Source organism: Vicia villosa, linkage group LG3 (genome assembly GCF_029867415.1).
Source record: "Vicia villosa cultivar HV-30 ecotype Madison, WI linkage group LG3, Vvil1.0, whole genome shotgun sequence".
Classification (NCBI taxonomy): domain Eukaryota; kingdom Viridiplantae; phylum Streptophyta; class Magnoliopsida; order Fabales; family Fabaceae; genus Vicia; species Vicia villosa.
Genome location: NC_081182.1, coordinates 203,265,311 through 203,279,227, shown reverse-complemented (window position 1 = coordinate 203,279,227; position 13,917 = coordinate 203,265,311). Strand labels below are relative to the sequence as shown.

General features: G+C 34.3%; 1 protein-coding gene across 3 annotated transcripts; it reads left to right on the top strand.

Moving 5' to 3' along the window:
* Positions 1-1,315: 1,315 nt before the first annotated feature.
* Positions 1,316-12,180, top strand: LOC131593340 (protein LNK2-like). 3 transcript variants are annotated; one of them, XM_058865815.1, is made up of 8 exons: positions 1,316-1,653; positions 6,523-6,832; positions 7,057-7,186; positions 7,778-8,084; positions 8,430-9,131; positions 9,235-9,392; positions 10,672-11,043; positions 11,653-12,180. In XM_058865815.1, the coding sequence occupies exons 1-7, from the start codon at positions 1,630-1,632 to the stop codon at positions 11,015-11,017; spliced, it is 1,977 nt and encodes a 658-aa protein (XP_058721798.1). In that variant the 5' UTR covers positions 1,316-1,629; the 3' UTR covers positions 11,018-11,043; positions 11,653-12,180. The 3 variants fall into 3 exon arrangements, with proteins under 3 accessions (XP_058721798.1, XP_058721799.1, XP_058721797.1); XM_058865816.1 differs by lacking the exon at positions 11,653-12,180 and adding an exon at positions 11,142-11,510 and having other exon boundaries at positions 7,060-7,186; XM_058865814.1 differs by lacking the exon at positions 11,653-12,180 and adding an exon at positions 11,142-11,510 and having other exon boundaries at positions 1,317-1,653.
* Positions 12,181-13,917: the final 1,737 nt, after the last annotated feature.

The window sequence follows — 13,917 nt, the reverse complement described above, 5'->3', positions numbered from 1 at the left end:
TTTGGTCTTAAATTTTTTCAAATAATGAAATGAAATCTCCATTCTATTCCACTTCATTTCACTTCACTTCACTCTTTTCTTTTCCACCTCGTTCAATTCTTAATATCTAAATATAGCCTAATAGAGACACCCAATTGCGAGTGCACATGTTCGAATCCGTGATATCATACTTACTCACCACCATTAAGAGGTGAAATTTTAAGTCATTAACTACTAGACAAAATGATAATAAATCTATCACTATAATAAAACTATGTTTATTAAAAAAAATCTTATTCTTAATCAATCCATTAAAGTTTTTCCTTTTCTTTGGTTCTTTCGGTTGGGTTGTCATCAATGATTGGTCCAATCTTTGCGGTGCCGAGACTCGATTTGTATATGGTAGTTTTGCTTTAAATCTGACTGTTGTTATTTTCACGGTGCGATTCACTGTTGTTGGCTTTTGATGTATGGTTCTTTCCAAATCTATTGAAATCTTCAATTTTCAAGGCAATTGAGTTTTCAACATCGTACCAGTGATTCCGTGTTGTTTAATACCTCGTTGTCGATGTGTTGTTTTATTTCTTTGAACTTACTCGCTGCAGTCTAAATTGGTTAGGTTTGAAAAAACGATTAAATTTCTGTGATTTTTAATTTACAAAGAATAACAATACGATGCATTGTCAGGGTTGATGATAACTCATTTACCATTATTTAAAAGATGAATTTTACTATTGAGACTCGTCTATATTTCCTTTAGAATAGGTACTTCTTTTATAATTTGATTTGGAACTCTTATTGAGTTTGCTATGTTAGACTTTTGTATAAATCTATGTGCTTTGCATTGCACTTTTGACGACTTTTTTGGTTTGTTATATTTTCCATTTAAGACATCAAAACGGACCCTTACAACTCATTTAATAACATAATGAACATTTAATTTAGTAAATAAATGTAGATTGGAATACACAAGTTATAATTTTCCCTTTATTGTAGCCCAAAACACACAAAAATTGATTTATTGTATTAGTCTTCGAACAATCACAGCCTCAACTTAAAAGGCAACACAATCACGAAAGCGACTTCCAAAACAACCACATCCATAAAAAAGGTCCTCCATGGACCCCACACAGCTCACGAAAAACCCAACCAAAAGAAGAAAATCCGCAATCAAAAATAAATAATAAAATCCCAAAAAGTAAAAAATCAAACCAATCAAATCACAGCATTTGATAGAGCCATTTCAAGCCACTACTTTAGATACGCTTCCTTACAACACGTGGGCCCCACCCTCCGTTTCTACACCATTCATCTAATCTTACGTCACTCATTTTCATCCTATTCATACTCTCTCTTCGTTTCTCTTCTTCTCTTTTCAATTTCCGGTGCCGTTTTTTTTCTCCGTCGATTTCGCAATTTCTTCTTCTCTGTATTTGCTTTCGATTCGAATATTATTCATATTCGTTACTGTATATGTGAACTGTGAAACGAAAACGACGCCGTTTTGTTTTGTTTTGTTTCACCGGTTGATTTGATGGTGTGCGATTCTCGATGAGATTGTGGTGATTCCGGCGATGATTGAGCTAATTCGACGTTTAGTGTTTGATTCTGGTTTCAGTTTTGTGGATTGCTTTGTTCAGTTTATAAGAAATGTTTGATTGGAACGACGAAGAGGTGAGTCAATTTTTTTCAACTCGTTTTCTTCTTTTTGTGTTGTTGTTGAGTTTGGAATTTTATTTGAAAATTTGTTCTGATTCAGTAATTGAGATTTGTTTATTTATTTATTTATTTTGGAATAAACTTTCGATTTAGTTCTTAAAGTGACGTTTTCAAACTAATTGTTGAATTAGAGTTTTTCTTATACTTCATGTACGAAAATGATAGGTTTTATTTACTTTAGGAATTAATACTAGTTATTAGTTTTATATATTTTAGGACTAAGTTGTTGGTTTACTCTTTATTCGGTGATTTTTAGGTGTTAGTATTAGATTTGATGAGATTCTTCGTACGAACACCGGAAACACGACACCGATATTGACACGTCGACGAAAAAATGAATAAGTTAAACGTAATCACAAGTGTTGGTTTCAAAGATAGACACCGAGACTGAGTCTGACACTTCGACACCAGTCATAATTTGAAGAAATGAATAAACGTAATCATGAGTGTTGGTTTCAGAGACAGACACCGAGACTGAGTCTGACACGTCGACACCAGTCATAGTTTGAATAAATGAATAAACGTAATCATGAGCGTTGGTTTCAGAGACAGACACCGACATTGCCACGTCTACACTAGTTATAATTAGAAAAATTGAATAAATTAAACATAATCCCAAGTGTCGGTTTTGAAGACAGACACTGACAGAGACACACCTTTTTTTTTAGGTGTTGGTGCTACATAGCTTATTATTATTAAGAATTTGATGATTTGCTGTGTGTTTGGCTGTGGTGGTTTAAACATGGAATTCTTAGTTGATTGAGGTGAAGATGTTGTTTGTGTAGTTGGAAACTTTGTCTCCTATTAGTATTACTTCCTTTTGGATTTTACTTTATTGTTTCACGATATGCTATTTAGTACAAAATGTTGTCCAATAGGCGCTAATATCACTATTGTGTAGCGGAATTGTAATAATCTGCTATTTTCCGCTAACCGTAATTGACAATATTGGTCTTACGAGGTCTACGGTGGACCGATGATTGAAAATCTCTCAAAACTTTGGTGTCGGCTGACATCGTCACATTTAAGTAGAAGTTTAGGGTATTTCACGCGCTTACGAATGAAGAGAGGCTGGTCTTATCCAAGGTTGTTAAGATCGGGAGGGATAGTAAGATCATAAAACATAAGACTATAACTAAGATCGGAAGATTCTACCCAATTATTTTTGTAAGATCGGGAGGGGGTAGCAAGATCGTAAAACATATGATCGTAACTAATATCGTAAGTTATTACTAAAACGAAAAAATAATATTATATGTTTGAATTTTTTTTCATGATATTTTGGTTGGCAAGTGTATTCGTGGGAAAATGACCTCGGCCGAACCGTAATTGTTGTGTCTCGGCATCTTGTCATCCTTTTCGACTTGTAATGATAGTGATTGGAAAATGGTCGATCGTGGCCGGAACTAACCAAGATCGCACATAATCAATGTTTTTATGATTTTTTTTCCACAATTTGGTCACAACATACAATTCTACATAAGATCGGAATCGTCGGCGAAGAGTGAGATCGTAAAGTCGTAAGATTTTAAGATCTAGATCATGATCTTGACAACCTTGGTCTTATCAGTGCTGATAATTTATTTTTTTACTGAACCGACACTCAACCAGGTAGGTCACTGTCATAGTTGTTAGGGTGAAGAGTACCACATGCTTCTTCTTACGGAGAGCTGCACTGTTTGTTGTTAGTTTCAGACAATTTTTACTCATTGCTCCACCATAGACTATATGCGACACTTCTCTACCTTAGAAGCCGCCTTTGATTTGATGGTTGTAGAATTATTTAAGCTAATACCAGTCAATGACAAAGTACAGAAAGTTAAAGGGGAAATAATTGAAGGATATATTGAATCTGAATCTGGTTCCTCACAGTCAGGAAATTATTTGAAAGTGTTTTTCAGATAGGGAAAATCATTTTATTTTGTTTCTGCATTTTCTATTCTGTTTGTGAGAATTCAGAATTTTCCGCTGTTGAGTATAGATGATATAGGTTTATATGATGAAAAGATACAGGGAAATATACAATGGGCTATACTTATCCAACAAGCAGGCAATATTGTGGAAACTGATTTTCCCATCTCTAACTATTGAGTCAATGGAATTGTGAAAGGAGGTAAGGAACTGTGTTTCAATAGAATTCTGAGTGAAGGACTGAAGCAGCCTGAGGCTATGTTTGGGAGTTTGGAGGGGAGGGGAGGGGAGGGGAGGGGAAGGCTTCCGAAAATGAATTTTTAAAAAAATATAGAAAAATATTTGACATTTTAAAAAAAAAATGATTTTGTATAGAATGATAAAAGAGTCATTATCATTACAAAATTTTTAATTTTCAAAATAGTATAACCACCTAAAAGATATTTGAAAAATTTATGTAAGCCCTCCAAAACCCTCCAAAACCCTTCTTCAATTCAATTTTTGAGTTCCCCCATTTTATGAGGTTTTTGGTGTTATGAATAAAATCAAACCCTCCAAAACCCTCCAACCCAAAATCTTTTTATTCTTTTCACCCAATTCTTCCTATTTTCCAAAGCCCTCCCCTCCAAACTCCCAAACATAGTCTGAAGGTTTATAGTAAATTTTCAGGCTTTGATTTTGATGTAGAAATGGTAATTAAAGAGCTAAATTTATGGTTAATATCCCATGACTATCGTCACTAGTACCAGATACCTTAAATCAATTAGACTCATGGGTGTAATAGGAGATTAACATGATTGTCCGGAAACCTAGAGAAAGGTAAGAAAAGTCAAGAGTATGAGGTGATATATCAATATCTTTTGCAAAAATTTCTATCAGCTTTTCAGGTGATTTTTGATCTGCCACCTCTGTTGGTTGCATAGCAAGGTCAGAAAGTAGAGGATTAGGACTCAAAACTGTTAGTAGCCAATTGAAGGAATTTATAGCAAATAAACAGGTAATTGAGGGAACAAATAAAAATTGCTCAACATATAATTAATTGTAATAATGAGAGAATAAATAAGAACCATCTCACAGATGATAAATTTTATTTGACATGAGAAAATATAGGGGCCATCCTCATGCATTTGATCATAATTGCTAAGAAATAATGAATAGGGAGCAAAAAAGTCAGTAAGCAAGTGTTTTATGAAAGGGTTTACTCAGGGAGAATCCAGGTCATATTACCTGATATGTAGTACTTTTTCGGTACCTGGAATGCTTTTCCTACTCTTCATGATTCATACAGCCCTAAAGGAAATTGCAGTGGGCTCAGCATATTTGCATGAATCTCAAGGGTCGTAGAAAGTTTGATCATATTAAAGGGAAATGCTCCAAAGAAGAATGACCCAGAGTTTGCGCGTTTGGATGATGAAGACTCATTTTTGTGTCTGGTTGTGGAACTCAATGATTGTGATAATCTTTACCAACTTTTTCCTTGAAGTAGGAATTCTCTACCAGCTATGACTTAAAAACAAAAATTTCAACACCTAACAAGGAAACATGTCTGTTACAGAGTGTTACTGGATTCTTAATTTCCACCTTGGCTATGTTTGTTGGGAGAGTTTGGATTTTTGGATGAAAGAAAAGGCTTCTCTAACTTTCCTAGGTTATCTATACAATATTGGGGGATTGATACTTTTAGGACGGTTATTCTTGATTGATCAATTTTTGTGAATGTTTGAGAAAGAGTGTAACTTTACCTGTATCCTAGGAGACCGACACTTTTGTGAAGCTCCTTAATCTGCACACCTTGCTTATTCAGTCAACTTTTCCTCAAGACCAATTGGCAACCAACAATAGTTTTGGTAGAAGGTAAAGGGACAAGATCCTAAGGTTAAGAGCATCAATATTTTATGCTAGCAATCGAGTCCAGCTTCCACTATATTCGGTAAGTCGTAGCAAGTTGACAAATCTTAATGAGGTATGGAAACAGCTTAGTATTTCACTGAAGTAAACAATAAATTTGATGAATCCTTTGTTAGCTAAAACATATTGTCGTCTTTTGAATTATAGAAATAGTGCTGTTAGAAATAATGTATTAATGTGAATAGGGTAATTTTGGCTGGTTCTATGTAATTGCAGCTAGAACATCGCACCTGTCATGTATGATTTTTGTCTTCATAAAATAGACTTTTTCCCAGAGCTCCCTTAATATATCTTGGAATGTGAGTTGTTGCATTTCTATTCGTGATAATTTGATCTTTTGGTAAAGGAAGAAGCATAATGCTATCAAGCGATAGCCTCAAACCACCTATGAACTTATTTGGCTCAAACAGTTTTTTAAAGAATCGAGGTTCCCTCGTAAATTTCAATGATCAACTGGGAGGGTTTTTATTCAGTCATCGAGGTCCTCGAACTAGTTACGTATGTAACAAGCTTGGCACACAACTTGAGGGATAGTGTTTGAAATAATGTAAATAGAATAATTCTAAAATATAAGGTTCCTTCGTAAATTTCAATGATCATTTGGGAGGTGTCATTGAGGTCCTCGAATTAGTTACGTATGTAATAAGCTTGGCGCACAACTTGAGGGGTAGTGTTAGAAATAATGTAAATTAAATAATTCCGAAATGATTCTTCGTAATTATTACAATTGGGGGTAATTATGAATACCTATACTTATTATGGCTCTCATTTGTAATATTCAGACGCACAAAACCCTTCATATATTTCATCTCTTTTCTTTCTCAATTTATGTTTACCTGGTTATAAAGTTCATGTAGAATTTTATATTGTCTAATCCTCGTTCTTCATGCATTTCCCTTCTTCCTTTTGCCTACTTATTTTGCGCCTATCAGCCTCTAAAGGGTACTCTTATTTTCTTACTTCCGCACTCAATAATAGTAGTGTTTTATAATGGAAAATTTTCAGCTTGCTAATATAATATGGGATGAGGGAGGTGAGAGTGATGACCATATTGTTCCTTTTCCGGAGAGAAGTGAAGATCTTAGAAACAAGAAAGAAGTGAATCAGGAACCAGCTGCGTGTAAGCTTACCAAGCGGAAGCAACCTGAAACGAAAACTGATTTTCACATTAAACCAGGAAGCAGTTCAAACCTTGATAATAGTGGAAGACTACTTGCCACAGGATATGGAGAAAGCTCATGGTCGGACTTGTCTTTATCCAGTGCAACTAAAATTGACCAGGGTTCTCTGGGAAATGACCCATCTAAAACTCAAGGTGAACTTAGCAAACTCAGTACATGAAGAGGTGATAAAATTGCTAATTGCTGGAATTATTAGCAGATAGCTTGTCTCATATTTGTCTATGCGTTTTTGTTTGTGCAGGCATCTGTCTGCTGATGTTTTTTTGTGCTTGCATCCCACCGTCATAATATGAAAAATAATGAACATGCATGCTATTAGCTATATTTTTCCATTCCTAATTGTATAAATGTTTGACAGAAGAGACCACACATCATGAAAATGATGCTGAATTTTTTCAAAATGCTGACGAAGGGAAAGAACAAGGTGATTTTGTTGATTACGACTGGGCTAACATAGGAAGTTTTGATGACCTTGATCGAATTTTCAGGTAAAGTAGATTATCTATATTATTCTGTATCTGATCTGATACAAGCATATGTCTGCCAGCATTGTAGCATTATGATCAGAATTGTCATGGATTTCTTTGTATTGTTTTTTGCCAGAATTTCCGAAATCTAAAATGGATTAAACTCTCCCGTTAACCTAGCTTCTGTATTCACCACTTTTCAGAGTTGTTTACAAACGGATCCATCTTAGTTTAAGTCCCTTCAAATCTATTCCTTGAAACTTATTTGCAGCTATGCAGTTGTAGCTGAGATAATGGAGTAAAATTATTCAAAGTAAAAAAGGGATGATTCTGATTTTAAATTTTGGAACACCTTTACTCTTTAAAATAGGAAACAGGGCTTCATGTTTCTAATTTTTGAACTTTGATGACTGTCAGTGGGTAGTTTTACTTCCCATTGGCTTTCATCATATGTGCACGCAATGGGCAACATTGGGAAGAAGTACTGAAGTTCCTGAGTAAAAGTAAACAATAGCAGACATGCATCTATCCTTATAGACTATAGTTGTTAGTCTTTCTATTTTACAATGGCATCTATGTGACTGAATATTCTCACAAGTGATGATTTTGCAGCAATGATGACCCTATATTTGGCCATGCAAGTCTTGATAATTCTGATGAGCTTTGGTCTGCTAAAGATGTGAGTAACGATCAAGCACCAGCATCATTGGACGCACCAAATCCCACCGATGCTTTAAGGAATAGATCAGAGCATTTTGAAATCAAAGAAGAATACATTCATTCTAGTGACCAATCATTTTCCCTTAGTTACGATAAGATTTCTGGTCCTGCTGCATATCAAAGCATACAAAATTCACACACAACTGATAATGTGGAATGTGCTGGAGATAGAATTAAGCTTACTGGAAAGGGGCAGCAGGTATGTCAAGTAATTTTCAACGACAGTCCATTATTGAGTTCTCTATTTGTATAGTGGAACAAATAAATTTTTCATTTTGTCCTATAGACTACATGGTCCCGATATGTTAGGAAATATTATTTCTTCTCTCTCTGACTCTATATATTTAAAAGTTTCTAGTTGCATTTTAGTTTCTTAAGGAAGCACTATTTTTGTTGTATCCTTCTTTGTGCAATCTGTTTGATTTAATTTGCATGATTTTCTCTAAATGGTTCCACACCTTTACATAATCATGTGCCAAGGATTTCACCTGTATCCTTCTCAAATCCATCAAAAGATTTATTTTGTTATTTTATATATATGCAGAGTTTTAGGCAAAGGAATCAGTTGGAAATCCAGAAAAAAGCACAGATAAAACAAGAAGGGAAAGATTTACAGGATTATTATGGTAATTGGTCTTCTTCAGCAACATCGGCAAGACAATATGAGAATCAATTGACACCTTCTGTCTTACAATCTTTCCCGTCTTCAATTCTTGGGCAACGGAAGCAACTCCAAGGACCTGAAACACTATATCAGAACATCATAAATCCATATGCTGCTCCTTCTGTGTATGGTAACCTTACTAATGCATATCCTGTTATGCCAATGATGTCACAGATTCAGTCGGGAAATCTTAGGCATCAGTCTGTGCTCTCTGGGTATGAAACATCTCCTGGTTCGGTGAATCCTTTGAAAAGTTATGCCGGCTCAGTCAATCCTCAAACTATGACTCCTCAGGAGAAAATTGAAAAATTGAGGCGGCGGCAGCAAATGCAAGCAATGCTTGCTATTCAGAAACAGCAGCAAGTACTGGGCCACCAAGTTCCTAGCACTAGTAAATCTGTCGCTCAAAAAGGCCCCCCAGAAATTCAAAGTCATCTTAGCGATGGTACTGATCCTAAAATTGAAGATTTAAGAACTCTTCCTCCAATTGAACAAGGTGATTCTAATACAATATCTCTGGCAATTGATGATGATTTTGTTGAAGAAACCATACTGTACAGGATTCAGGACGTTATATCAAAGGTATTGTTGAGTTGCAACTTGCTTATGTATGCTTGCAGTAAAATTATTTTGTTGTACACTAATTTGGACATGGCTTCAATCCCGAGGCAAACTTTTTCTACAGTTAGATGTCAAAACAAGAGTCTGCATCAGAGATAGTTTGTTTCGGCTGTCACAAAGTGCAAAGAAAAGGCATTATGCTAGTGACACAAGCAGTACAAACAACAATAACAAAGAGGAGTGTGATTTTTTTGCAAAAGAAGAAAGCAGTAGCCAGAACAGGTTAGAAAAGTTAGAGTAATATGCCACTACTTTAATTGCCATGACTGCTTAATTTTTGTTTATAAGTAACACACTTATTATTATGAATTCAGTATTATTATTTTATCTATGATGGACAGCTCCAAAAGCTAAAAAATGAGTACTATAAGGTATTGGAGAACCAAGTGAAACTCTTATGAAGTGTGAGAAAATGTTGGGAAACAGAGGAAAGAGCTAAAATAATAAATTGGCTTTAACAACTTTTTATTCTTTGTAATACATCAATTTCGACTATTGTTCCTTTAAAAATTTCCGTTGGTTTGAGTTCATGAAATTTAGGAATAGTTGTTTTTGGTCCTCTTAATTTTGATCTGAGTCCCGTAATATTTGTCCATATTGAATCGCTCCCCCGGTAATACATGAACCATATTCGTTTAGTATGCGGAGTAAGGACTAAAAAAATAAAAGTAAAAACAAGAATAAAAAGTAAGTTTGGAACTAAACCCAAACAATATATATCATGGGAATAAAATCGACAAGGATTTTTTTGGGGTCTAAACTGGAAACGTTGTTTACTACAGGGACTAAAAAGTCATTTGGATATACATACCTATAAAGTTGATTCGGTAATCTCACAACATGGTTACATTCAATCACAACCACTTAGATTAGAGTAGGTTTAACTTAGATGACTTCTTGTTAGCCAGGCCATGTAAATTATTGGTTGGTGCTGTGCAGAATAGACATGGCCTTGGTTATTTAAATGATCACTTATCATGACTTAAGTAGGACTTTGGTTTCCTAGTTATCTTATTTGAGAGAACGACATTTTATCCCGTAAAACTGTTACGTGTATTTGCCTTTCAAAAACAATCGATTCCAACATTTTTTGTAATGTATATTACCTTCACCTTGATTGCCCTGTCAAGATGTTTAATGATAGAAACCCGAATTAGGGTTGATAAGGAAAAAAATGTAATAAGGAGTGAGGTAGGCTCTTAGTTGGCAAGTTTGTTATGCCTTAGTAGTATAAATAATGAGGTGGGTGAATTGTGCTGATTATACAAGGATTATTCAATGAACCATTATGGTTAGGCAGATAGAGTTTTCTCCATCTCCGAGGAGCTTGGCTCGGGGGTAGATTGGGTTTCATTCCCTTCTAAACTTCTATCTTTCATTTTACTGTTGCAAGAGCTTTAGCTCATTTTTCATCTAATAATGATGTTATTCTATATTCCTTAATCTGTGGTTCCATCATTTAACAGCTATTTTTACTTAATGAACCATGTTGGTATCACAGATATGCCAGGATGCCTGATGTTGAAACAGAGACAAATTCCATTGATCGAACTGTGGCTCGTTTACTCTTTCATAGGCCTGTGGAGTTAACAGGAAATTATTCTGACAAACTGGAGTCGCCCATTTCAACTAAGGTGCAATGTGAAAGCAAAGCAGCTGACCAAGTAGACTTCTCCATGAGATGCTTACAAGAGGAGAACTTGAGATGTAATCAACAGTTTTCTCCACTTGGGTTGGAGAATACCTGTCCATCTTTTGTGGTCCAGCCTATGAATCAAGTTAAAAACAGTCTCAGCATAACTTCAGAGAATCCATCTAACCCTCAGGAGTTTGAAGCCTCTCAATGAAGAAAGAGGTTATGCAGAACGAGAAGGTAATTATTTATTCCTACAGTTCTTATTGCAATGCTTTCCTAGTTTAATTTTTATATGAGAATTTACTGGTAATTCAAATGTTTTATTTTATTGTCAGCCTTCTGGATCATATAACCAAGCTCAAGTACCAATGTAGATTCCCGAGAACCAGTTTCATATTTGCATGTTATCACTTATCAGTAATATTTATGTTTCACCTGTTTTAAAACATGAGATGTGTATCCTTTTATCTGACCATACTTAAGGTCGCCAGTGCTAAGTTGTTTTAGTCATAGCTACATTAAATATTTGCAGCAAAGCCACTCGTATCAAATTAATAATGGCTGCGCTGCCTGACTTAAACCATGCTTTAAAGTTTGTGTCATATTTTTGCATGTACCACTGGCCAAACTTGTCCTTTATCTGGAATGATGATTTGTGTGTTACCATTTGAGATAAAGCCATAAACTTATGATTAATTTACTCATATTGCTCACATAAAAATGACTCTCTTGCTTCTTAGGTCTTAATAATAAGAATACTCTTTGGTTTCATCCAAAAACTCTGTTCAACAGAGATATAACAGGTGTCATAATATATGTCTTCATCTCAATTACTTTAATTTTCAGGGTGACTGTCATATATGGAGAGTTTACTCAGTTTATCACCTCATTTCACATTGATTACTTGCCATGCTTTTGAAGGTAAAAAAGATTATTGCTGGCTTTCTAATAATGTAGTGCAAAAATATGCCTACATTAAGTTGTTTTCCTCCTTGCTTAGAGTCTATGAGCTTAATAGGCCCATGGCTAATCCATATATAGTTTGGATGAAGTTGGTGCTGCATTTTCTGTTTGACTTTGAAGATTCTATCAATAGTTGATGGATGATGACAATGAAAGCCATGAGGAGAATGGTCAAGGGATTGAACTTAACTTATATTAGGAAATCGAAAAATGTAAATAATTGTAAACAAATATGATGGACGGGCGTGTATCTAGAGAGTCGAGGATCCGTTTACATCAGATTTTAAAGTTGGTATACTTACACTTTAAGTTATAGGATCCGTTTACATTAGGTAAGTTGGTATACTTACGCTTATAAGTTATATGATCCGTTTACATAAGGTTTTAAAGTTGATATACTTACAATTTTAAGTTATCTTCGGATAACGAATGCATGATCTTAGATAGCTTAGACATTCTTAAACATATCCTCCTTCTGGTCATATTTGTAAGAAAAAGTTTGGTTTTTAGGTTTCTCAGATAATTAATGTATTTGGTCTATATATTGCCTAAAATATATTAGTTATTCAAAAAATTTAAAAACACTTTTTTTTAATAAAAAAATCTACTTAATGAGAGCTTTCGTTGCCATAGTTATATATCAACTAATTTTTTATTATAAAATGTTATAGAAGTTGAAGGTTTAATATTGGGTGTCAAATCCTAATTCATATAATTCAATAACATTTTTTCTTCTGTTTTAAAATGAATGTCGTTTAAGGTTTTCACACAAATGAAAGAATGTAATTATAGTGTCATAAGACATACCATTAGTAATATATATTAGAACAGAGGTTAAATAGGTCAGTCTATAAGGTTTTTTAAATAATATGAATTAATTGAAAACCTTAATGAAAAACAGACTTTTAAATAGACTTTTAGGTCAGACCAGACTTTTAAAAATGTCAGGTTAGACAAAGAAAAAAGAAGCCTATAATAGGCCATAGGTCAGGTTAAGACCTTTTAAGTTTATCATAGGCCAAACTCATGCCTTCTACAGCCTAGCCTAATCTAGCATATTCTCACCCCTATTCCCAATACATGATAAAAAGCATTATAGTGAAAACATTATTTTCTCTTTTACTTTTGTACATTTTTCTTTATAGGTGTGAAACAATCAAATGAATCACTCATTGTGGGACATAAGAAGTAACAAATATATAGATATAATTCTAGCTATCTTTATCTTATTCAATTTATTTACTTCTAAAATTAAATTTAAATAAGTATAAGTTAAGTAAAAAATTTAATTATAATTATTTAAAAGATAAAATTATAAATGCCCTTGATGAAAACAATGGAGTATTGTTAGCAATGTACTAGTGATTAGGACATTGGGTACCGTAAATTAGAAACCAAATATGAGATATATTGTTTGTGTAAGGATAAAAATCAACTGATTTTTGGTTCATGCTGAACCATCTATTTATAGAGGACTCGTATTTATGTCCAGTGATCAATTAATATGGGTAATGATTGATAACACTTTCGTTATAATTGATGAAGAAGTGTAAGTGGATTGTCATTGAACGCTTCTTCCTCCCGACAATCTTTGACATGGAGGTAGAAAACTTTTTTATTTAGGCAAGGCAACCGTTTTTGGTAATTATCGCCCTTTCGAATTTGGATCACATGGTTCTCAAATCGGACAATGGTCCATTAGAAAAGTGATGACTAATCTAACTTTCTATCTTAGTCTAGCTTTGTAATAAGCCTAATATGAGTGGCACGATGAGCCATTAGTATTGGGGTTCAAGCTTATGCTTTGTTGCCCGAGGTCGGGTTCATGACTCTTTATATTTATATATATAGCTCAAGCTTATGCTTTGTTCCTCTTGCCCTCCAAACATGATAATTAATAGGAATGAGGAACTTAAAAGAATTATTTCAATTTCCCATTTTTCAAGCACAAGGCCTGGTAGGGACGCAGTGTTTAAGAGTAATATTTTGGTCCATCAGCCCCCTAAACACGAGGTTTGGTATAAGGATGCAGTGTTTTAAAAGTTTTACTATTTTAAATTTACCTTTAGGAATGGGGCCGGTGACGACGTGGTGCTTTACTCCGACCTCTCGTTAAGTTAAGGAATCCTTATTTGGTTTTTTTATAAA